Here is a 26,553-nt window from a genome sequence, read left to right as displayed (position 1 = left end):
AGATTTGATTAATAAATTTGCAGGTGAACTAATATGCAGAGACAGAAAATTGATATTTATGTAATTTAGTAGTGAGAATTAACCAATGCAGAGGAAGAAAAACATACTGGAGTCGATGTAATTGGGAATGGTAACTTTTGGCTTAGTGCCCTAACTCTCTACTTTCCATTTCCAAAGTATGGAGTACTGTCACAGTGTGGAACAACTGATAAAATTGGAACATTTGCTAAATTTTCAAGCAGTGGCCTGGGAGATTAACCCTTTATATGCTGCCTGTGTCCATTACAGACATAGATGCCAAATCAGGGATGAATTATTGAAATTCCCACTAAAGTGCTTAGGAAGATAATGGAAAGCCTAGTGCCGGGGTGGGCACATATTCAGACAACTTGGGCCCCCTTCAGTCAAGATGCAATCATTCCCTGGGTGGTTTGTAGCACCCACGAGAAGGGGTGGAATCTTGTACATTTTATTGGGTAGCAGGCATACTGTGTGGCTAGAGCCTGACCCCTCTGGTTGTTTGTATTGTACAGATTTATGGACAAGTCGAGTTTCATGATTTCCAGGGGCTGTTTTTATTTTCATCACGATTGCTGTATTGATCCAAGTCCCGCACTTTGCGCACGTCTGGTGATTCTTATTTTTTAGTGTTAGCTATTGTCATTAAATAATTGACGCAATAAAATACATGGCTATGGCCATTTTATTGAAATGGAAGTATACGTCTGTTTACTGGGGAAGTGTGGACAAGTTAGCACTCATCAGAAACATTAGCACACTATGGCGTATTGCGTACTTCATTCACATTACCGACTTTTTTCAAAATATTAGCACACTCAATCATAGACTGCTTCAGAATGTATTTCCGCAGTACAAAACGGGGGAAATAACTATGATTACGGCCAGGTCAATTTCCGTTACAGTTTAAAACGCCCTCTCGAAGCGTATATTTAAATTAGAGCTGCTGAGACCATTACCGTTATAACTGTCATTAATCACAGATTACCTAACATTCTAAGACTGTTAATATTACCAAACTCTCGTAAATGTTTATGGCCTAGGATAATCAATACAGGGGGATTCTTTTCAATGATACACCGGAAATAAGCTTAGCTTACCCCTTTTTGATCCACTGAAGAGAAAGCTGCAAGGAGTTTTTTTTTTCCTGCAGGGTATTACGAACTTATTTGTTTAGAACACTAATTGTTCTTTAAATCTAGCCTCGGGGAGTGCAGTACTGGATTGTAAGGTGTTATTGACATCTGTGAGCAAAGGAGTGGTTTTGTATAATGGAGGTGAGAAATGGTCCCTAGCGATAATGTTTATTTATTTATTTATTATTTTTTCAGAGTGCTTTTTTTGAATGCCTGAATAACTGTTTATTTCAGATGACTTAAACCGTGCTTTCATATTACTGTATTTAAGGAATTTATTTAGAAATGTTTGTATCTGTTAATGCGATTGTTAAGAGTTAACTTCGCGTACTTTGAAGGTAGTTGTCACTCTGGAATGTATGGTTTTCTTTGAATAGAACGTCTTATTGTTCACACTGGGTAGCATAAGATGCTTTATACGGCAGACTATAGCGGAGTATGTGTCTTGTTTGTATTTGGGATCTTTATAAAATAGTATTTTATACATCAGGTTAGAGCGGAACATACCTCTTGTTTGCTTTGAACATTATTGCAAAGTAGCATCGTGTATATAGATTTGTACATCGAAATAGTACAATGCATCAGCAGTGAAGATGTATGCAAAATTTAGCTGCATTTTTGTACAACTTCACTTTCAGTTGATCTGCTGAATTTTTGTCTGCACACATGCAGTGCTGCTGGTCCACTTGAAATCTATGTTTGTATGTGAAATAATGTTAATCGTCTTCCTTCGCTCAAAACAATCATTTACTGTATGCAATGACTCCATTACTATGCATACTTTCCAAAGTACTATTGAATGACTTCTTAATACCATGCATGGAATTTTACAAAATGCTTTTAGTTGCTAGACCATAAAACTTTTAAAATGCTGTTTGTTTTTAAAGTGAGTATGAATAAGTATCATTTGGAGCTTTTCTTCGCAGGCCTGCACTGAAGTGCCTAGCTGGACTTTCCCAGTCAACAAATACAATAAATACCGCCATTGGTATCAAGTAATTAATTGGACCAGCGGTTGTTAATTTTAAATAATGATTTGTCTTGAACTTTTTGTTTTGTAGTGTCTAAGTCAAATGAGCTTGGACTTTGTATTAGAACACTACCCCACCGCTATTTTCGCGCAGGAATGGGCGTGGCCTGGATGGTTGACATGGCAGCTCGGGTGAGGTTGTATGTAAAATACGGCTCAGTGACAAGCCCCCCACATTTTTATTTTTAATCTTTCAATATATAGAAGACACAATGTTGCCGTTCTTGAAATACGGCAGTTCCACGCTAGTTATTGTGTGTCCTTTAAGAGATGTAAGGACAGGTTTAGTGTGACCGAAGGGCAGTATGGGTATTAGTATTGGGAGAATAACCTATCATCCTTACTCCCAGTAAATATTGGAGTTCCACAAGGATCTATCCTTGGACCCCTTCTTTTCTCATTATCAATGACCTTTATTTGAATGTGCCACAAGCGACCTGCATCCAATATGCAGATGACTCAACACTGATCTGCTCAGCTACAGATGTTCCCTCTCTCCAGTCCATCACCCAAACAACCTTCCATAATGTTGAAATATGGTTTATGCAGCACTGCCTCCTCCTTAACCCCAAAAAAACAAAGCTACTTCTCTTTACTCCTACTAATAAATCTCCTACACCTTTCTTCACTATCTCCTCTAATAATGCCACCTGTATTAACCCTGACAATACCACTCGACTATTAGGTGTAACCATTGATAACCATCTGAACTTTGAGGAACAAATTAACACTTCTATTAAAGCTGTAAATAAAAAAATTGGGACACTCTATAGAATTAAATCCTTCCTTAACCCAGCAGCCAGAAAAACCATTGCACAGACCCACCTGCTTTCCACCCTTTTTTATGCTTCAGCTATATTTACCACACTTTCTAAAAATAACATCAACAAACTCTCTACCTGTTATAACAGTATAGCTAGATTCATTAATGCTACACCCCTCAGAACTCACCACTGTCACAACCTTAAACAACTAAACTGGCTAGAACTAAAGAACCATCTATTGTACCAACAATTACTCATCATTCACAAAACTTTTCATTTCCCCGAAAATACTCCGAGCCTAGCAAACCTTATTTCTCCATACAAGAACCTAACCACACTTCGTTCTGCAAATAAGTTCCTAGTATCCATAACTAAATCATATAATAAAGCTGGGGATGCATTATTTTCTAATTCCATAGGTAAACAATGGAATCAACTCCCTCATAATATAACTATTCTTGAGTCTACCTCTCTGTTCAAAAGACAAATCAAAGAACATCTTACTTCACATTGGCTATGTCCCTGTACCAATCCTGACTGAAAGATATTCTCAATACAACTAAATTTTTGTCCCCTCTCTGAGCCCCTACCTGATGCCTTCTGGAGATGAGAGTTGAATCTTAAGTTATGCCTTAGATTATTTTATCCTTAGTATTTACTTCTTATTATGTTATTTGTAGAACATGACTTATACGTTTTTAAATGTTTTTGCTATCCTCTCTTGTAGTAGATGACTGATAAGTTTTTCAAATGTTATTGCTTTTCCTCTCTTGTACCATTTAGAAATCTATGTAGAAAAAATCTTTTTATTATTGTTATAATTTTTTGCTTTTATTCTTATACATTACTGTAATTTTACCTGTACTGGAGCTTTTCTCCCCGGGCCTCTACTGTAAACGGATATATGTCCAGCTAGACTAGCCCGGTCAACAAGTGTAAAATAAAATAAATAAATAAAATAAATAAGGGCAGTATGTACACAGTACTTTACACCCTCAACCTAATGCTGTGCTTTAAATTGCTTTTGCAGGTGGGCAAGCCCCCCCACCTTTCTTACTAAACATGGAAGTCCGTAAATAATGGTACACATTTTAGTTTCACGTTTTGCATTCTTTTGAAATGCATGCTAACATAAAACTTGTAAAGCTAGCAACTTTCTAAGTTTATAAACGCAGTACTTAAATTCTCTCCCTATATTTGGTATACCCTCATTTTCAGTCTTTGTTCAGATTTTTGGTGTTAAAAGATTGAGAAGTATGTGTCCAGTATTAACAACTGGAACTGTAAGTTAAACGTTACGGTTCCATGTTTGTACCTCTCCTCTTAGTTACCGCAATCCACTGTCCCCCAAAACAAATGCAATCAGACATTACAAATAAAAAAAAAAAAAAACACATTTTGAGAAATACATATCTGCAGACTGTCGAAAGATTTTACTCTTCTAACATATTCTGGAAGAATCACACCAAGTTCTTGTAAGCAAGTAAAACAGCTTTATTTTACATGCATGGAGATCTGCTACATGATAGTAATATGCCAGCAGTCTGGCTACTTGTACTTTAAGTTCTCCTTATATAGACCCTCCTGCACGTACATACACGTAGCACAGAGGACTTTCATTAAAATTGATAGTTTGATTACTTGTTTTTACCAGCCAGTACCACAGTTATTCTTGCACCATTAACTTCCTTATCAGTAGTTTAAGATTAACTCCTGCATTCCTCAGTGATCAACATTTTCCAGAACATTTCAGTTTGCACGCAGTGAACATTTTTCTGCTTAACCCTTTAAATACAGAATACAAAATATGTTGACTTCAGTATTTTTCCACATTTCCCCTTACAACATTTTGTATACTGTTTATTTTACACAATCCCAGATCGTTGTATACCTTCTCATAATCAGAGAAATATGCTTTTGTAGCATTGGCAGAGATAACCTTCGATATTATCATTTTGATACATGGTATGCAACAGCAGCCAAGCAGCAAAAATATGATTGCACCAACACATACAGCAATTAAAATGTTCATCAACACAGAACCCCAGTTTCCAAACAGATTTTGGAAAAAGTCAGTCAAGGGGTTTGGACCAGGTTTAGTCAGTTCAGAAACTTGTTGAATTATTTCAAGATGGCTCTGAATCGCGTGCTCGTTATCAGGGATGACCGAGCAGCACTCCTCGTGTATCAGAGCGCAAGTACCTCCTTTCGCCGCTAGGGTGAAATCGAGCGCCATACGGTTCTGCAACACTACTGTTCTCATCGCCGTTAATTCGTCCGTCACCAATTCTAGCGCTGAAAATGTCGCATTACTCAGAGTCTCTAACAGTTTTGACAGTTTTCTCAGTTCCCAGATGGATTTTACTGTCCCATATGCTGGCAAAATACCAGCCCAAGCAATTACATCATCGCCTAGGTCCATATGTGAGAGTCCTTTGCTGCTGACGTGTGCCAAGTCATGGTGATAAATCCATGACGCATCAATGTTACCAATGGGATTAGTAGGTTTATTAAGAGAACGTGCATTTCGTATTTTACCTTGAGGCAACGCATTTGCGTGCCTGATAGCTGGTATCAGATATCCCAAAAAACAACTTCCTGACCAGCCATATGGTAACCATTTATATGCTTTCCTACCACAAATAAAATAACAATCATTTGTTTTGATGGTAATATTGGTTGCAAATTCATAACTCCCATTTGGCTTTAGCCCCTTAAATAACAGGCCATATACATACAGCATTTTTTCAACAAAACTAATATCATTTACATTGATGTCTTTTTTTATAGCTCCAAACTTGGTCTCACACTGCCCTTCTAGGGTACAATTATGAACTATTGTCAAATTACATTGGCTCAGCCCCACCTTAACTTTCCCAATCTTTTGAAAACACACTGTTCCATTTGGCGCCCAGAAGAGGCAGCGCCACCTTGTCTCTCAGTGGTACTTCTGTGGTTTCAAACAACAAACTATTCCAAGTATCATTTATTCCCAGAGGGCTGTCCCTAACATTAAGCCACTGTGTACAGTAGGTATTGCAGTACATACCCAACAATTTGAGACATTCATTGAGGATGCATATGCATATTTAATCGCTTGATATGTATTAAAGTTTGGATGCCAGCTGGTGTGTTTGTCTCTTTTTGAATGGCTAGCTTCATTAAAAGACAGAAATGTCCAAAACAGAAATATTACAATCACAATAGTTATAAACAATAAAACATTGCAATAGAACCATTTTCTCTTATTCTCATTATTGTCCTTCATGATTGCTGCTGTCTGTTTGTTCCTCAGGGGAACTCAAGTCTTTATTTAACTTAAAATGTTTTATGATTTTGCAGTGCATTAGGTGGATCCATGAGGACCTTTCTTTAATCCGAACTGCTGTTGGAGTTGCGATTAGCACCTGGTAGGGGCCCTCCCATTTGGGGGATGCCCAATTCTTGCGTTTTATTATTTTGATCCAGACCCACTCGCCGGGTCTGATTTCCGTGATCTTGTCGTCTCTTGAACCTGAAAAACAATCATTCGTTAAACAGCTGTTAGTATTGGTCAGCATTTTCCTCATGTACTCAGCTATCTCCTCACTCCCCTCACGTTCCGCAGGCAACAAGTTTTGCCACTGCGGGACGTAATAAGGTCTCCCATACAACAACTCAAATGGGGTGACTCCTTTTGAGGTGGGAGTTGTGCGCATGGAAAGGAGGGCTAGAGGTAGACAGGTAATCCAAGACTGATGTGTCTCGCCATGAGTTTTCTCAACTTGCCTTTTAGAATGCCGTTATGGCGTTCCACCAACCCTGCTGACTGTGGGTGGTAGGCACAATGGTGTTTCAATTCAATTTGGAAAACTGTAGACAGTTTCTGTATGATCTGATTGACAAAATGTGTGCCGTTGTCAGAGTAGATGCGTGTAGGAAGTCCAAAGTGCGGACGATGTGATTGACCAAAATTTTAGCCACTGATTGAGCATCCGGATGTGTCACGGAAAAGCCTCAACCCACTTAGTAAATGCATCTACTATTACTAACACAAACTTCTTTAGTTGTGCCGGGTCAATTCGATGAAGTCCATACATATTGTATGAAAAGGATAGGGGTGTTGGAAATGATGCGGAGCAACTCTGACCCCTCCCGTGGTATTTAGCACATACTATGCAGGATAGACAAAAGCGTTTTGCATATGCAATGAAACCCTTGGTCCAAAAGGTAAGGTGGATAATTCTAACCATAGCTGCAGGGCCCAGATGGGAAGGGCCATGCACAACTAGTGCTGCATATCTAAAAGATTAGTAGGCAAAACATATTTATTATCCGGTCCCACATAGATTCCTTTGTTCTGCCTAACACCATACCTAGTCCAGCGTTGTTTTTCCTGTACTGTGCTAAGTTCCTGCATGACTTGTAAGGTTTGCAAATCAAATTTATCTGTTGGTTGTAATTCTGTAGGTGTGGTTTCAAGTGAAAAGGTACTGGACATAGCTGCCTCTTTGGCTGCTTTGTCTGCTAGGGCATTACCAAGTGATACCGGGTCCTTAGCACGGGTATGAGCAGCGCATTTACAGATGGCCAACCCCGTGGCCGTTGGACGGCTTGTAGTAATTCAAGGATTAGGTCTTTGTGCATAATGTCTTTCCCGAGGTTGTAACCATCCCCTATTTTTCCATTGCTGAGCAAACACATGCACCGTAGAAGGCATATTGACTATCCGTATAGATAGTGACATTCCTGTCCTCTGAAAGGAGACATGCCCTTGTCACAGCAATCAGTTCCGCTGCTTGAGCGGATAAGTTCCCGGGGAGTGGTCTTGCCTCTATTATCTGAGTTGCAGTAGTAACTGCATACCCTACCTGTGTGGTGCCTGTTTCTGTTTTGCGTGCTGACCCATCTACAAACAGTGTCCAGTCCGCATGTAGTAAGGGTTGATCTTTAAGATCCGGTCTTGGTAGAACTTTAGAATGTATGAGATCTAAGCATACATGCGGAATACCGTCTTCAGCAACAGGTAGCAATGTCGCTGGATTTAAGGTAGTGCATCTCTCAATTGTCATGTGTGGCTGCGATAACAGCGTAGTCATACAAGATAAATGTCTGCTAGGTGACAGAAATGTTAACTTGTCCTGCAGAAGGATGACCGCTACAGAGTGCGGGACTTTTAACGTAAGATCATGGAACAATACCAACGTGGCACACCCTTGTACCGCCAAAGCGGCTGCAATTACTGCTTGCACACAGTGTGGTAATGCTCGTGCTACTGAGTCTAATTTGCTAGAGTAAAATGCCAATGGTCTTAACTTATCTCCATACATTTGCATTAAAACAGATGTCATAAATCCCTGCTTGCAATCTACAGTCTGTATAAAGGTCTTACTGTAATCTGGAAACCCCAATGTTGCTGACCCAGCTATCAGTTGCTTGATCCTAGTAAATGCCTGTACTGCCTTGTCTGTCCAGTGCAGCAAATCTTTGCCGCCATCGGTATTGCAAAAATTAAGTCTGATAGCGGGTGCACTTCTTCGGCGTAGTTGGGAATCCAACTACGACAGAAGTTCGTAATGCCTAAAAGGACATCATTTCTTTTTTTGTAGTTGGCATGGGGGCTTGTAAAATAGCATTCTTTCTGCTGTCATCTAATCGCCTGCCCTTCCCAGAGATAGTATAACCCAGGTAACGTACTTCTAATTTACAAAATTGTAACTTAGACTTATTTACCTTATGTCCTTCGTGTGCCAGAAAGTGTAGTAGTCGAATAGTCTCGGACTTGCAGAGTTCTTCCGTAGTCGCGGCCAGGAGGATATCATCCACGTACAGCAGTAGGTGGCACCCTTGGGCTGGTTGGAACTGAGCCAAATTGGTGGACATCTCTTGTGAGAAGATGGTCGGACTTACGCAGTATCCCTGCGGTAACCTGGTATAGGTATAACGCTTGCCCATAAACGTAAATGCAAACCAAAATCTACTATCTTCCTGCAAGGGAATAGAAAAAGGCATTACTGATATCAATTACAGAAAAGTAGTTATCTGTTGGAAGGATATCGTTCAGCAGAATAGACGGATCCGGGACTATGGGGGCCCGAGGTACCACCGCGGCATTTATTGCCTGTAAGTCTTGTACCATCCTCCATGTCCCATCCGTTTTTTTTACTGGAAATAAGGGCGTATTACACGGTGAGTCTGTGCACAGAATTAATACTCCAGCTTTCAAAAGTGCTGTGATTACCGGTAAAATGCCCTCCTCTGCCTTTCTGCTCAAGGGATACTGCCGTTTATGAGGTCTAAATTCTGACTTGGGTGTAATCTTTACCTGTCCTGCCGTTCTAATCAGTCCGATATCGTGCTGACCCTGCGACCATAATGAGTTTGGAATCATCTGCAATTGAGATTCTTCCATGGGGGTGAGGAGACATAGTCATAATGTCCCAGGGGATTGTATCGGTTTGTCTTCCCTGAGGTGCACGGTCGGTCTGGCTTGTGTAACCCAGTTAAGTTTTTGAACCTGAATGCCCTTACCTGCCAACTGTTCTATTGTCCATCCTACCCATTCAGTTATTTTCTTACCCACGAGGTACCATGACATTCCTTCACCCTCCGTGACTGAAATATGTGTGGTTAATTCATTCTTATACAGCAGCTGCATATCCCTTGTAAGGCTACATGTGACTGCAGAATTACCTAGTGTGTCCCAAAAAAGGCTATGCAATACTAGTTTGGTGACTTTAAAACTAAGAAATTTCTTTTCGTATTCTAAATCAGGTCCGGCACATCTTCTGTAATACATTGTGCAATGTAATGGATCTGACACCTTCAGATTTGTTATGCCGTATTTGCTTAATGCCAAATTTGTAAGAGCCGTCACTACACTCTGGGGGCCTGTCTCTATCAAATCATTACTATACCAGTAATGTAGATCTCCCTGCCCTCTAATAGCATTGCACTATTCAGTTCTATTCTCCTTGCCACCATCCCGTGGAGGTTGGGACGGCTGCTATACCGAACACTTGCATTAAATCTCTTCCTAGTAAATGTACTGGGCAGATTTCTGAAATTATTACTCGGAACCGTATGGTTCGGTTCGTCTCTGGGTCGGTAAACCACAGAGGTTTGGACAATGGCTCTTTGTAAATCGACCATTTGCTGCTTTTACAAGCACATATTCATCCGAGGTAACATCGGATGATATGGCAGTACTTCTGACTAACGTTAGAAGCCCTGAGTCACAAAGAAATTCTATGTCTCGGCCCTCAACTTGCAATGTGATCACTGGTTGGGATTCCAATTGCATAGTTGATGCTAGTGCTGTTAGATTTACCATTTGATATTTCTCATTTTCTGCCATTTCCTGTCCCCACCCATCGTCTTCACTTGTACCTACTTCCCCATTCTCACTTTCTTCTTCTTCCTCATACCCTCCATCTACGTCTTTTTGACCATCATATAGTCATGCGGTACCACCGGAAGCAACCATCGGTTTCTCCGGTCCTCTGCAATCTCTGGCGAAATGTCCTTTCTTACCGCACTTAAAACACTCCCCCCTCTTTTGCCTACCCTCGAAATCCTCAGAATGACTTATGCCTCCCCGCCCTCGTCCTCTTCCCCTGCCACGCCCTCTTCCGCGATTTGCGGAACCTTGAACTAACATTAAAGTTCCATCTTCACTAACTGTAAAAGTCTGGGCTTTTTTATTTTTTTTTTTCCTTCAGGTATTTCTCAGCATGTCTAGCATAATCCATAAGGGGCTGTAGACGCGCTGTCCTGTGTGTGATCATATGCTTTTGTATAAAGTTACCAATGGCTGTCTTGCAGCCCTTTAGGAATGCATTTTTCAGTTGCTGTTCATAGGGCGAGTCATTTGCCTGATTTTCTGCCTTAATCAACCCACTATGAGCATCAAAACATTGTGTGAGACGATGTAGATAATTGTCTACGGTTTTGTCATCTGATTGAACGCATTGATTAATGCAAGTCCAATCTGCTTTGGGCTTCCAATGTTCTTCTATTTTATCTAGGAGAGTCTTTATTCTGGTTCTACACACTTCGGAGTTAAACGGCAAGGCTCCCCCTTCCTCTGGTAGCAGGGGGTCCCAAGTTCCGCAAATAAGGTGCCAATCAGGTCCTAGGATTTGCCTTATTACTGGTTCAAATTCTACAGCGTTTAATCTATAACTCATTCTCATGCCCCCTACGTCTGTACGGAATTTACGCATATCTACTTTTGGATGGGGAATCCCTCTACCGCTTTCGGATATCATCACGGGTCCACGGTCGGTAGACCAATATGGTAGGACCCTCGCCTTCTGCGCCCGCTTGAGGATTTGCCACTTCTATCAGTGGGTATTCCTCTCCTTCCTGATCTACCTTCTCCTTAATTTTCCAGTCCCCTTCTCTCCTAATACTTCCGCTCGTAAGACAAGAGTGTTGAAAGGATCTCTCTATAATATAATACGTGGCGTGGAGGGGACACTCAACGAAGCCTGGTATTGCGGTGGGTCCTGGTCGGGGGGCACCTCAATAACCTGTGCAGGGTCTGGATACTGGATGGGAGGGGCCGAGGGATTCTGGTGACTACGACTGACTATGGAAGTTTCATTATCTTCCTTTTGAACAAAGTACACATCTTTTTCACTTGAATTACCACACCCTTTTTTCAAATTTTGTTCCTTATGTTTTTTATTTGCTTCCTCCAGCCATTTCTGTGCCTGGGGAATCCCTACCTTCTTTTGCTTCCTTGTCTTATTTCCTGCCTGTTTGCGCAGTAATCTTACTAGATTTTGACATCATCCACTAAACCCATGTTCTTTTTTCCATTTATCTAAATACTTTACATTCTTTGGGTGTAAATCAAACATAAACTTTTCATCTTCAGTTTTGTCGTCGCCTTTGGCGCAACTGGTTCCTGTTCCCATTTCTCTTACGAGAAACTATTCCTGTTCCTGAGATCTCTTGTATATGGAATCTATTCACATATACCCCTTATACTTTGAGAAAATTCAATTTCTCCCTTGACTAGTCCCTTAAAATTTAGACAAAAAATTCCAATCAGAAACAACAAAAAATAGCTTTTCTTTTTGCTTACCTTTGTAATTCCTCCGCCCTGTTTCGCTGCCACCTCACGGATTGAATCTGGAAAGAGTGACTGGCCACTAATTTCAACCTGTTTCAGTTGGAGGTCTTTCATTCGAGGAGAGCCTGATCTCTCTCCACCTGCGCAGGTTTTCAGCCTCTCTTTGTTCGATTCGCGCCGTGCAGGGGCCGCCCTAACGTTGGGCGCCAGTTATGTCGAAAGATTTTACTCTTCTAACATATTCTGGAAGAATCACACCAAGTTCTTGTAAGCAAGTAAAACAGCTTTATTTTACATGCATGGAGATCTGCTACATGATAGTAATATGCCAGCAGTCTGGCTACTTGTACTTTAAGTTCTCCTTATATAGACCCTCCTGCACGTACATGCACAGAGGACTTTCATTAAAATTGATAGTTTGATTACTTGTTTTTACCAGCCAGTACCACAGTTATTCTTGCACCATTAACTTCCTTATCAGTAGTTTAAGATTAACTCCTGCATTCCTCAGTGATCAACATTTTCCAGAACATTTCAGTTTGCACGCAGTGAACATTTTTCTGCTTAACCCTTTAAATACAGAATACAAAATATGTTGACTTCAGTATTTTTCCACACAGACCAACAGAATGATATGGAAATTTTTTTGGCATATAGGGAATGGCACCGCAAATAAATACTGGATGTCAAACCGCTCAGAAACAGTACAGAGGACTATGAATAGTTTAGGCGTATGTTGTTAACTTGCAGCAGCATACATTCAACTACTTGGCTATCTCATGTTGATTCACAGTTGTTATTGTTCAGTTTTTCGGCTTTTCCCGGTTTGAGGTCGCCACAGCGCTAATAATTGACAGTAGATTTTTACGTGCCGAGTTGCCAGCCCTGACGCAACAACCTTCAAGGAAGGTACGCCATTCACGCATGTCTCCACACAGAAGACGCTTTAGCTGAGAATTGAACAGGACAACGTCTTACTGTGAGGCGACTAAGCTACCGCAGCACCGCCACCGCAGTTCATGTTGATTCACAGTAAGACTAGCAGTTACAGGGAACAGTACAGTAGTGGACTGGGTTTGCGCGGTCCTTGCTACTGCGCATCTGGTGGGGTAATGTTCTAATACAAAACTTGAGTTTATAAGCTGCCGAGCATGAAATATGAGTTTCCAATGCGTAGACTTTTCACTAAAAAATAAATAAATAATGCAATAACTGTACATTAAACTTAATATTTTGAGGCCTACGTGTTTTTAAGTTGTGTTTTTTACTTTCTAAAGGAAATGAGCAAATTTTAAATTTGTAGACCCAAGACATATTAGAATTCTTAGTTCATGCTTGTAAGCCCACCAATAGCATCATGACTTTTCATTAAATGATGCTTTTCCTTTGATTTTAAACTTTGTATGAAATGTACCTATATATACATCGCATTGAAAAAGGCATGAGGTTAATATTGCAATTCCAGCTGTACCTGCTTTTTAAGAGAGAGCTCATCTTGCTAACAAAAAAATCTAATGTGGAAACAGCAGCCTATTAACTCTCAACTTAAGGCAAATTGCTGGTGTTTTTGTGTCTGGAAATTGTCTGCATTTTAAAATTTCAGTGCTGTAGATCATTGTGTGTATTGCACCTAATCAGCTACTGTAGCTAGATAGCACATGCATATAAGTTACTGAGCACGGTAATTCTATTTACTTATTTAAGCTGTTTTAGCTCTGAAACTATGTGATTTTGTATTAAAGTTAAAATATAATTGATCTGTAATAGCTTGTAATGTGTATACACAACTGTTAATTTGCTAAAATGTCTTGTGATTTTTGTGGCGCTTTTCGCAAATGTCAGTCAATAAATAAATAAAATTAGTGCCATTTTGTATAGTCAGAGTGAATGCAGGCATAAATGGAGATGCCCATGTGAGTCTGTTTGAAGTAATGAGTCAGTCATTTAGCTTAAATATATGTTCCAGCGACAGCTCCTGATGTGATTATGTACAACAAACAACTTGAACCCATTACAGTGCTTCAGTGTCTGATTTGTTATACAAGGCATGTGGCATGGTGTCCGAATGGGATCCAAAGGTGAAGCAACTCGCAAACCATGAGGCATGCAGTTAGAAGTGGAGGATTATACAGGAGCCAACTCGCAAACAGGTCAGCAGATAAACTTGTTTAAATGATTTTTTGGTACTTTTCCGTTAAACCCCTACCACGTCTTCGCGCTGCTGGCGCTAAAGTATATGCCCACTGGAATATGCTAGATATGCATGGTCAGGCTGATATATTACAAAGATTCGGTATCAACTGGAGAAAAGTCAGCATTGCTCCAAGCATGCGGGTTGTACTTTATTTGTACATAACGCTTCTGATTAATAAAAACATGGAAACATGGTGGGGGACTTCTCATTTGCTTTACCAGTCTTCTTAAGCCGCTAACGGCAAAGTAACTTGGGGGCAGTAGACGTTTTTTATTTGTCCATGATGCGTTATGCAAACCGATGTTTAAAACTATAAAAACAAAATCCTTATGTTTAATAACGATCAGTTTTCTTCATCCTTGGTGGTTATGGTCTTGTCATGCGTCAAAAAAAAAAACAGTTAATGTTTACTGCCCACAATTTTAGAAAGGTCTTTCTTTATTTATAAGCTTCATTTTTCTTCTATATCGTGCAAGAAAAAGTAGTTGTATGTTGGTAGGTGGTGGCTTTTTAAGTGGTTTAATTTAGTTTGTTGGTTTTTACGTGCTTCCTATTTTTGGTCTGTTCGTCTTAAAATCTGTACTTTTTGACCAAACTACTGCGGATTAAAGTCATTAAATAATGGCATCCATTTGAGTTTCAGAGTTATAACCTTCGGGAAGTGGATATTAATTTGTCAGTCCTGAATGAATGAGTAAATTCCGGCAAAATACTGGCAAACCACAGCAGCATCAGCAGCGCAAAGACGTGGTAGGGGTTTAACAGAAAAGTACCGATTTTCAGTTGCCAAATAAGTGCCGAAGCATTCAAAACGTTTGAAATCATTACCAAGATAAATGAACACATTTTCATACAGGCTGACTTTTCTGACAAAGACACATGTATAAGAGCATTCTTACTTGATTTAGCTAGCTTGGAAGCCACTGAGAGGGAATGTTCATTTTGTGTATACAACTGCCATGTATGCACTGGAGGGGGAGAACCGCCATATTGTGATGCAGGTTGAAACGTGGGAAGACCTTGAGTGCTTAAAACATAAATTTAAAGAAACGTGTAACCATCAAAAGAATATTACAATGGAAAGGCACATGTTTTACACAAGAGATCAAAAGCCTGGTGAAACTGTAGCAGCATCTTTTACCTATTTAAGAAATAAAAATGTGCAGACTTGGTGATCTGAGATGAGCTGATAAAGACAGGCTTGTGTGTTGTTAATGATGCACTAAGAAATATGTTGCTTTGAGACGGTGATTTAATGTTGAGCAAAGCCATTGAGATTTTTCAAATATATGAGATTACAGAAAAGCATATGAATATGCTTATGAATGAGAAAAAATGTGTATGCAATATACGCAAGTGTGAATGTTGATAGTGTACAACATAAAAGTTAAGATAAAAAAATAATTATAAAGCAAAGGGTGTGGCAGTACCCAACCTTAACTGTAAATTGAATAGGGCCACAATACCTAAACCTCATTGTTAGTTGTCGTAACTGTGGAGGCAGTGTCATAAATGTAAAAAGTGGAATCATTTCCAAAGGCTTTGTAAGTCTAAAATGGCACATACTTTATTAAAAGAGAGCATCCAAAGACATAAGTAGATTAGATAGAAAGCTGTGAGCAAATTTTCTATGTTGATGGTGTGTGTCTCTGATTGATGAAACAGTTAACACAGTAGATTATCAGTTGGCAAAGAGTGAAATCTTTTGTACTGTTTGGATTATTGGGAAACCTGTAGAGCTTAAAGTAGATACTGGATCCAAATGCAATGTTATATTGGCATAGATGTTTGCCAGAATAAAAGTTGATGATAAAACTTGATTCAGCAAAGTGTGCAAAACTTGTTGCTTATGGTGATGAAGAGATTCAAACTGATGGTGCAGTAGTTCTCATATGCCATTCTGCTGGGAACAGCTATGACGTACAAGTTTTTGTAGTCAAAAGACACATGCACTCACTTCGTTTGAGAATGGGGTTGATTTCATTTAATAGAGGTCCACCATGCAAGTCTGAACAACAATGATAGTCTTACACAGAATATTTTAAGTGACTATGCTGATATTTTCAAATAAGAGATTGGCAAACTTCCAGTCACATATTCCATGAAATTAAACCATGAAGTAAATCCAGTTGTCAGACTAGCAAGGAAGAGTCCAGTAGCAATGCAGAGCAAAGTAAAAACAGAACTTGACAAAATGGTGAATTTAGGTGTCCTTTCTCCAGTAGCAGAACCAAATGAATGGGTATCCTCCATGGTCATAGCTCATAAGTAAAGCTCAGATGATATTTGAATGTGTATTGATCCAAGAGACTTAAACGAAGCACTTAAAAGTCCTCATCATCCGATGCGTACCGTAGAAGAAGTAGCAGCGTTCATGCCAAATGCTACTGTTTTCCAGTCATAGATGCACAAATTCCTTCTGGCAAATTTCGCTAGATTGCAAATCTTCATTGTTAACCACTTTCCGTCCACCATTTGGTAGATACAGATTTGTGAGAATGCTATTTGGGATAAATTCTGCTAGTGAAGTATTTCTGTGTGCGATGGAACAAATTTTTTCAGGTTATCCATGTGCTGTTGTAGTACACAACAACATTGTTGTAGGGAGCAATGGTGAAGTCGAGCAGGATAGAAATCTCAGGAAAGTTCTAGACAGTGCATGTGTGCAGTAAATCTTAAACTGAATCCTCAAGGATGCAAATTCACACTGAAAGAAGTTGGTTATATTAGTCATTTGTTCACCAGTTCTTACTTACAAACAGATCTGTCTTAAGCAAGCCGCAATTCTTGAGATGCCAGTTTCAGAAAAGGTCACTTCTTTACAATGTTTTTTTGGTATGCCCAACCATTTAGGAAAGTTCATCCCAGACCTAAGTGAGCTTTCAGCACCCTTACATGACTTGACATGCAAAAATGTAAACTGGTCCTGGATGGAACAACACCAAAAAGCATTTGATGATCTGAAACAGAAAATTGCCAGTCCACCCACATTGAGATATTATGATGTTCACAAACCTGTAACTCTTTTATGTGATGCTTCAAAGTATGGTCTTGGTGCAGCATGTCTTCAGGAAGGCATACCAGTAGCATATGCATCCAGAACTTTAACCCAAACTAAAATGCATTATGCACAAAATGAAAAAGAGCTTTTGGTGGTTGTGTTTGCTTGTTCATAGTTCAGTGATTATTTGAATAGGTCTTCCATAAATATAGAGACCGATCACCAACCTCTAGTGACAATTCTGAAAAAGCCAATACATACAGCCCCAGCATGCCTGCAATGCATGATGTTAAAATTGCAAAAGTGCAATTTCAATGTAGTCTACACTAAAGGCAAATGTCTATACCTTACTGATGCTTTGTCGAGAGCACCCAGACAAACAATAGATTAACATGAAAATAAGAAAGCAGACTTTGAAGTCATGGAAGTCCGAAATCTTTCCTCATCATGGCTTGATGAACTCGGAAATCACACAGCTTCAGACCCAATTCTCCAGAAGCTGCAACATTTTATCAGTCAAGTATGGCCAGCACGACAAACTAGTTTAGTTTACCACTTGACATACGGCAGTTTTCCTTACGGTGATGAGCTTATGATGGAAGATGAGAGTCCTCATGAAGGGTCTTAAAGTGGTAATTCCTTCAGCATTACAACAGGAATATATTAAAATTTTGCATCATGGTCACCTGAATAGTGATTAAACCAAAAGAAGGGCAAGAGACAATATTTTAGAATAGAAGGTAAAAATACTATGAGAAGGAAACTCTAGCATGATCAGTTTGCAGTAGTACTAAATCACACCAACAAAAAGAACCCCTTCAGCTAAACCAGATTCCTGAATTACCATGGTCGATGATTGCTGCTGATATTATTGAATGGAATGGTCAGCATTATTTACTGTTAATAGGCTCTTGTTTGAATTGATTTGAAATTGACCTTCTTCCTAACATAACATCCAGCACTGTCTTTATAAAACTGGGTACTTTTCTATTATCAGGGTAACACTTCAAATGAGCGCTTTGAATGTTGTATTTCAAGCGCTGTTGTGTTTAAGTACAAATCTGTGCCTTCCATTTTCACATCCATTTCTGTTTTACCCCATTAAGAGGAAACGGAAAAACGTCAATCAACATTTATTCTTCATTCCTGACACTACGTGCAAGCAGGAAGTTACATTTTTTTATGCTTCCGATGCACACGTAGTGTACAAGACAAAGCATTTCTTATTGCTGGTGTTTTGTTTTATTTTCTGACTGTCAGGACAAATAGGCATGATATCTGTCCGCAATATTCATTGGATATGAACACTCGCCTGAATCAGAAACCAAGACAGTCCACAAATAAATAATAAGTCTGTAAATTAGGAACACATCATTGTGATTTGTAAAGAGGGGATAAATTGCCATGCACTTTCTTGTGGTTTACTCATTAAAAAATCCTGATCCTGAATGCTTAAGTGCTGAAAAAGCAGTGACAGAACTTCACAGAGAAAGTCTTGTCTTAACTGTTTCACTACAGCTTATCAGTACTTTAACTTCACTTGGTTACTATTTTGTTTAATTACTATACTACATGTTTTAATGTCACTTTTAACAGTGTTACTACATGACAAGCTGATTAGCAAGCATCCTTGTTTAGTTTCTTTGACCAGTAACCGATTTGTACTTCGAGAGAACAGCGCCTGAAATGCAGTATTTAAAGCGCTCATTCTAAGTGTTGCCCCGATAACGGAAAAGTACTTGAAATTGAAGATTTTCTGTCCATGGTAGTCCACAAAGTCATTTCTGACAATGGTGCACAGTTTACAAATCAGCAGTTCAAGAAATCTGAGTCTTGGGACTTGGTCCCTGTTACTAGTAGTCCTGAGTATCCATAGTCCAGTGCATTAGCTGAGTGTTCAGTTCAAAGTGCGAAACATTTGCTGGAGAAATCCAAGAGAGATGGTACCAATTAACTTGCTCATCTGAGAAACATTTCTCAAGCTAACATACTTTGTTCTCCTGCTCTGAGATTGTTAATGTGCAGGCAGACAAGCACAACTTTACAAATCAGTAAACAATTGTTAGTACCAAATGTAAAGAACAACAGAATACTTTTGAGAACTCCACTCACAAAAGTTGCACTACAATAAGTCCAGGAAACCTCTTGACAAGGAGAAGTGAGAATGCAAACATCTAAAGGATATGATTGAGTGGGTATCGTCAAAAACCTTTGAAAAGAACCAATATCTTACATTGTACAATCTGATGGAATGGATTTCTGAAGGAATCAGACAGACACATACTACCAGTCTCTGAACCAGTGACGCAGCAGATTGCCTGTACCAGAGAGACTGTTTCTCAGAGTGACTGTCCACTTGTTTGAATTGTAGAGGACCGTGTACTTCAAGTAATCCTGCTGTAACCCTCTGAAGTTCCAAGACTGTCCCTATTGCTAAACCCAGTCAAAGTTTTTATGTTACCAGATCTGGTAGAATTTCTAGACTCATTCCAAGATACTCAGCGACTTTGACTTGAATTCATTTGTTATATGTTGCTATGATATCTAGCTTGTTAAAAATATCGGTACTTGCATATTATCGCAGCCACACATTGTCAGCATTCATAGCATTCTTGGCAACATTCTATTCTCGGTAAAATATCATGCTACAGAGAATGCCATGAATGCTGACAATACATGGTTGCGATAATATATTCAGAAACGTGGAAAGAATACCATCTACGTTTTTTTTGTTTTTCACATTCAAGTTGTATATTGGAAACTAGAAAACCTCAAAAAAATTCTAGATTTTCACTAAAGTTAAATCGGCCTTCAGAATATTCACAGGATCCATTGTTTTTAATGCCTTAAATTAAATGCATCTTTTCAGCAGGGGTGCGTACACGGGATAAGTTACCTGTCAATCGGATCACTCAGTGCGAGGAGAGCCAAAACTGTGCAAAGTTTTCTTTGAAGGAAGGACTCATACTTCACTTGCTTTATTTTCATCATTAATTAATAGCAGCTCCCGACTGACAATGGACCAGTGATCCACCATGTGCAGATGTCTGTGAAAGTGGGTCACATTTTTCTCTCAAATTACACTGTCATTGCTGAGGCACACCTGTCAGTTAAACAGTAATACCACCACTCAGGCTAGTCCTGACAACTGACACAATGGTCTGCTTTTTTAACATCTAGTGAAAGGGAAGACTAATATTACACAGGCTGGAACTGACAATACAAACACGAGTCAGCAAAGTCTCAAGTTTTCTTACCTTCCACTTCAGAGTTAAATTACCCAGATGACCTTGTGAAAACCACTATCAACACCATAAATAAGTAAACAGTGACACTGATTCTGTTCAACCATATCAGTCACTGTGTTCTATTGCACATTCATTGCAGTAGCTGTAAGTACGCTTTCCACTCGTCTAGCACGTTCAAGTTCGGAAGCAAACTACCGCAGTGAATGTGTGATTGCGATAATACGCAAGTATCAACATGTCTTGTTCTTCTATTGCATGCCAAACAAATCAAAGAGGGAGGATATAGAGTACAGTGTGAATTGTACCTAGTCAGGCACTGTAGCTAGATAGTACGTGCATATACGTTACTGAGCACATGCAAGATCAGTGCCATTTTGTATAGTCAGAGTGAATGCAGGCATGAATGGAGATGCACATGCAAGTGTGTTTTAAGTAATGAGTCAGTCAGCCTAAATATATGTTCCAGTTACATCTCCCAATGAACTTGAATCCATCACAGTGCTTCAGTGTCTCATTTGATACACGAGACATGTGACAAGTGCTGTAGGGGACAAATAGGCAAGATTTTGCAACTATAAGGTTTTAAAATACAGTGGTATCTATCAGTGAAACAGCTACTTATGAATTGTAATATCACTTTCCAGTACAGCATGTACATTGGCTGTTTTAAGTATATATTGAGTAGACTGGGGGGGGGGGGGGTAAGAATACTGGTTGAGTAAGGTATGTAGGAAATTGGCCATAGAATGAGGTGATGAGACTAATATGGCCTGTCAAATTAATTAGCTGATGTAGCATCACAGGATTGTTTATTGCTTCGGAGGTATAATTTATGTCTAAATATCTATGTAGCCAAAAATTCTGGACATTGGCTAATAGCTTATATGGAATAGCCACTCTGAACATTTCTGAATGATTAATGGTCTTTATGCACCCGAGATTCACAGGAGCTCGGGAACTGCAAAGAGGTGTACCTAGTATTCATTTGAGATTGCTTTTTGGATCCGAGAATGCAGTGAGTTGTGTGGACTGGAGTCAGCATAGTTTTGGCTACTTGCAATAAGATAATTTGGACTAGGCAGCTTGTCTCCCTGATGATATATTAAGTTTTCTTTGAGTAGCTCATGGTGTTGTGTATTTGTAATCCCAGGTGTTTAAAGCAAAGCATAGGCTCAACCCCCTCAAAAGAATGTAAAAAGTAAGGCCATTATTCAGGGGATGAGGCCTGCTATCAGGTACTGCTTCTCAGGGCAAGACTTTAATGCTGACATTTGAAATTGAACTGTTACGCTAACGCCTCTGCCTCTAAATTCCAGTTGTAGATGACCCTGGGTGTTCTTTGTAGTAGTCATGGGTTTATTAATAGTGATTTGTTGGCGTACTATTTTAATTCTTTTTGCTTCTGTAGTCCTGCATGATTTTTGCTGCATGATATTACACATTTGAAATGTTGTGTTGGTGAAGTAGTAGTGGAGAGTTGATAAGTTAAAACATTTTGAAATTGTTCAGTTTGTATAATTAGTTTGTTAGTGGTTGATTTTACTGTCTAAAACAGTATATCATTTGCAGTAGTACGTGGCAAAGTCATAAACTGTGAAAATATCTTTAAACTGGCAAAATAGTTTTGTTAGCTTGTAGGCCTTGTTTCTTTGTGGGCCCATTTTGCTGTTTTTCTTAATGACAATGTTTGCAGTAGTTCATGTTGATTCTGTCTTATAAGTAGCAAATGGAAGCACAAGGCACAGATATGTGCTCCATATCTGGACTGCTTTTTTTCTGGGTTGCTAGAGTCGTCCTCAGAAGTTATGATCTTCATGGAACCAACAACTGACTACTGATTGGTAATGTGGTTCTGGTTTGTTTAAACAGAAGTTTATGGTCAGGGGAACCAAGATGTTTATCATGAGGAATATCTCTGCGATTCAAGAGATTCAGGAAAACATCACTATTGTCTCGTTTCAACTTCTCTAGTAACTGTTTTGCACTTTGAATTGCATGTCCTGCCAAACCATTTGACTGTGGATACTCTGGGCTACTTGTGACATGAGTAAAGTCCCACTTTTCAGCAAATCTTTTGAACTATTGGCTTGTAAACTGTGTGCAATTGTCAGAAATAACTTTGTGCGGACTACCATGGACTGCAAAATGATGCTTCGTCTTAGTGATGACAGTACTGGATGCTAGATTAGGAAATAGGTCTGTCTCGAACCAATTTGAATCATAGTCTACTAACACCAAGTAATGTTGACCATTCCATTCAAAAATGTCAGTGGCTATTGTCGACCAAGATAGTTCAGGGATCTAGTTTAGGTGAAACGGTTCTTTCTGTTTGTGTGACTTAATACTGTTACACACAGAACAAGATAATAGCACTCTATCTGGTCATGTAAAAGGCCAAAATACTAGACCTCTTGCCCTTCTTTTGGTAGAGTCTGCTCCTGGGTGACCACGATGCAAGATGGTAATGTGCTCTTGTTGCAAGGACTTTGGAACAATTGCTTTCAGACCTTTCATAATGATACCATTGTCAGACAAAATCTCGTCTCTGTATGGAAAATAAGGTTGCACTTCTCGAGGTAAACTAGATTGCTTAGACAGCCATCCATGTTGAATAAAGTGGTTGAGCCTCTGTAAAACAAGATCCATGGTCATCTTTCAGCTCCTCAAGACGTGTGGAAGAAAAAATTCTCACTTCATGACTATCAAGGTTCTCATTCTCCTGCTGTTCAGTGGTGTTTCTGGGAGATGTGGACAATGTATCAGCAAGGTAAAGACATTTGCCTTTCTTGTAGACAAGAGTGAAATTATACTTCTGCAATTTCAACATCATACGTTGCAATCTGGCTGGAGCTGTATGCACAGGCTTTCTTAAAATAGTGACTAGAGTTTTGTGGTCTGTTTCATTCTGGATAGGTCTACCATGAAGATAATCACTTTGGGTGAAAGTTCTCGATGCATAGGTAACAGGCTGACCATCTTGTAGAATGACTGCACCTAAACCAAATTTCGAAGCATTGCAGAAAAGAATAACTGGTTTGTGAACATCATAGTATCCGAGAGTTGGTGGACTGGCAATTCTCTGTTTCAGGACATCAAATGCTCTTTGGTGTTTGTTCTAACCAAGACCAGGATACATCTTTGTGTCAGCTCTCTGAGTGGTGCTGATATTTGACTCAAGTCTGGAATGAACTTGCCTAGGTAGTTAATCATGCTAAGAAAACGTTGCAGGGCTTTACCATTGTCTGGAGCTGGCTTCTCTAGAATGGCTATTTGCTTGGAAGGGTCTGGTCGTAAGCCTGAACTGGTAAATAAATGACCAACATAAGTAACTTCACATAGCCTGAATTTGCTGAGCCCTTTGATTTACAAAACCTTTTGAAATGATTCCATTTATTGCATTTGTGACATTGCTGACCAAAAGCAACATTTTTCCCTTATAGATTCATGATTTCCACCACAGTTACAACAATTGGCAATTGAACTAGGTTGGTGCCCATGCTTTGAGTTTGCTGACTCACTCTTATGCTCCACCGAGACTGTGCAACTCTGGAACTTGTTGGAAAGCTCTGGGGTTTACCTGTGGGTGTTGCAGAGGCTACAGATACAACCATGTGCTTGGGCCTGTTTCTTTTAACCATGTGCTGCATGCTATCAACATGAGCTCTAGAAGTTACTGGAAGCATGCATTTCTCATTCATAAGCATATTTCTGTGCCTTTCTGTAAGCTTGTATATCTGACAAATCTCAATGGCCTTATTCAAAGTTAAATTACTGTCGCGAAGCAAAATCTTTAACACCGCATCATCATTAGTACCACACACGTCTGTCTTGTATCACTTCATACCTTAAGTCACCAAATTTGCACTTTAGCTTCCTTTCTCAAATCTGTTATATATGCTGCAAAAGTTTCACCTGGCTTTTTGATCCTTTGCATAAAATAAGTGCCTTTACATTGTCATGTTTGTCTGGGGGTTACACATTCCTCTAAAGTTGCGTTTTAAGCACTCTGGGTCCTCTCTTGACTCTGTCGGTACAACAGTATGACAACCCCCCCCCCTTAGTATGTCTATCTATGTCTGTTAAATCAAGCAACTCGTCTCTTATCTCATTTTCTTCTAAACTGAGGGCACATATTTTGTTTTCCATTTCCTGTGGGCATTCTATAGAAAGGTCTGTAGCATCTTCCTGTGGCACATTCTCTTCAATTTCATCCTGTGCCATCCGTTGCTCTGTCATATGGGAACTCGCTGGCCTATCACTCCTCAATTGACTGCATCAGAGTTTCCTGTTCCTTCCCTTGCTGTCTAGCTTTCAAAATATCTTCATATGGCACCAGACCAGTTGCTTCCTGTAACACTGTTTTCCCCTTAATTCGGATATCCATTGCTTTATCCTGTTGTGCTTTCTGAGTTAGATTTTCTACACTGAATCCTTCACTTTGTAGGTAATCCATAACCTCAGTTTCTCTTTCTTTAACTTCTCCATTACTAATCCTCTTTTCTACTTTTCCTCTGTCTTTATTTTTTTGTATTGTAAAGTTTTCCATGTTCGGATTCCTTTGCCTGTATTTCTCTTCAAATATCTTTGGTACTACTATTTTTGTATTGATTGGGTTTGCTTTTTCCTTTGCATAAATATTACACCATATTAAATCTCTTTTTCTTTCCCACGTCCATATTCCTTCTTCAGATGTCTCTTGATCTTCCTGTTGCACCTTACTTTGGGGACTTGTTCCATCATGCTGTGATGTAACCTGTGTTGGACCTTCTACACCAAATCCTTCACTTTGCAGGCATTCCATAACTTCAACTTCCATTTTTTTAACTTCTTCTTTTCTACATTTCCTCTTTGTGATGTTTTTTATTCTGAAATTTTCCATATCTGGATGCCTCTGCCTGTATTTCTCTTCAAATGTCTTTGGGGCTGCTTTTTTTTGTATTGATTAATTTGGCTTTCAACTTTGTATAAATATTGCACCGTATCATATCTCACTCTTTCCCATGTCCATATTTCATTTTTAGACTTTTCAAAAATTTCTTGGTTGTATTGTTTATATTTTTGCACTTCCTCAGATGCTTCCTTTTCCAAACAGATCAAAAGTTTCTTGGTTGATTTTATAATGTTTTTCACAAATCTGTTGTATTAACGAGCACAAAATTTTATCAGGTCTATATATGATTTAGCACCCGGTTCCCCAAGAATATGCAGTGCACCCGGTTCCCCAAGAATATGCAGTGCACTGCTGGAGAGAGGTGGGCCCCCTTCCATCCATGCTTTAACCCATTGATAAGCAGTGCTTCTGGCTGACCTTGCGGACGGCTATCCATGGCCAACCAGAGATCAGCAGCACTGTGGTATTGGTACTTTAGGTGGAATTCTGACTTGGGAGGAGTTCAGTTGTAATACCACAGATGGTAGCTTTGCACCATTGGCTCCTCAGCCAAGCACATACACCAAATGTCTGAACCTGCAGTTCCTCTTGTACTGAGCAGGATTACTATTAATGGTCATCAGTAGGGTAAAACTAACCTGTATCCTGACTGTCTAATCCCAGCTCACGTTCTGTATTAGTGGATGAACAATCCAATGTTTGATGAATTCTGCTTTACAGTGATAGGAAGAGCCGACATCAAAAGGATCAAAAAGCGATGTCGCTATTAGGGCTTGGCCGCCACAAGCCTGTTATCTCTGTGCTAACATTTCTGACCCCCTCCTGCTTAAAACCCAAAAAGTGAGAAGGATCACTATGCCTAGCATTCACGCTCTGTATTCATACTGAAAATTAAGATCAAGCAAGCTTTTGCCCTTCTGCTCCACTGGAGGTTTCGGTCCTCCCTCAGCTCGCCTTAGGACACCTGCGTTATTGTTTGACAGGTATACTGCTCCTGTTAAACTCCCCACCTGACACTGTCCCTGGAGCGGTTCATGTGGTTCCTTCTGTGTGGCTGATCTGATGTCATTGCAGGTGAGGGGTCAAACTTTAACGAATGGTAATTTAAAGGGGCAAACAGAAATTTGTGGTTTCTAGATATTTTAAATGTAAAATCAATATTTTATGGTAAGTATCAGTCATTTGAAAGGCATGCTGTCAGTCTTATTTC

The 26,553-nt window shown here is 39.5% G+C and overlaps 1 protein-coding gene across 1 annotated transcript in view; it reads left to right on the top strand.

Annotated features, from left to right (window-relative positions):
- The first annotated feature begins 989 nt into the window (after positions 1-989).
- LOC122808480 (zinc finger protein 91-like) overlaps positions 990-26,553 on the top strand; it is a 1,038,194-nt gene continuing 1,012,630 nt past the window's right edge. Inside the window, exon 1 of the mRNA XM_044079437.1 lies at positions 990-1,295. Coding sequence (XP_043935372.1) covers positions 1,290-1,295 — 6 coding nt within the window. The 5' untranslated portion in view covers positions 990-1,289. The remainder of the gene's footprint in view (positions 1,296-26,553) is intronic.

The sequence above is a fragment of the Protopterus annectens genome, chromosome 8.part0 (assembly GCF_019279795.1).
Source record: "Protopterus annectens isolate FY-2018-M chromosome 8.part0, PAN1.0, whole genome shotgun sequence".
Taxonomy (NCBI): Eukaryota; Metazoa; Chordata; order Ceratodontiformes; family Protopteridae; genus Protopterus; species Protopterus annectens.
This window is presented reverse-complemented; position numbering and strand designations above follow the sequence as displayed.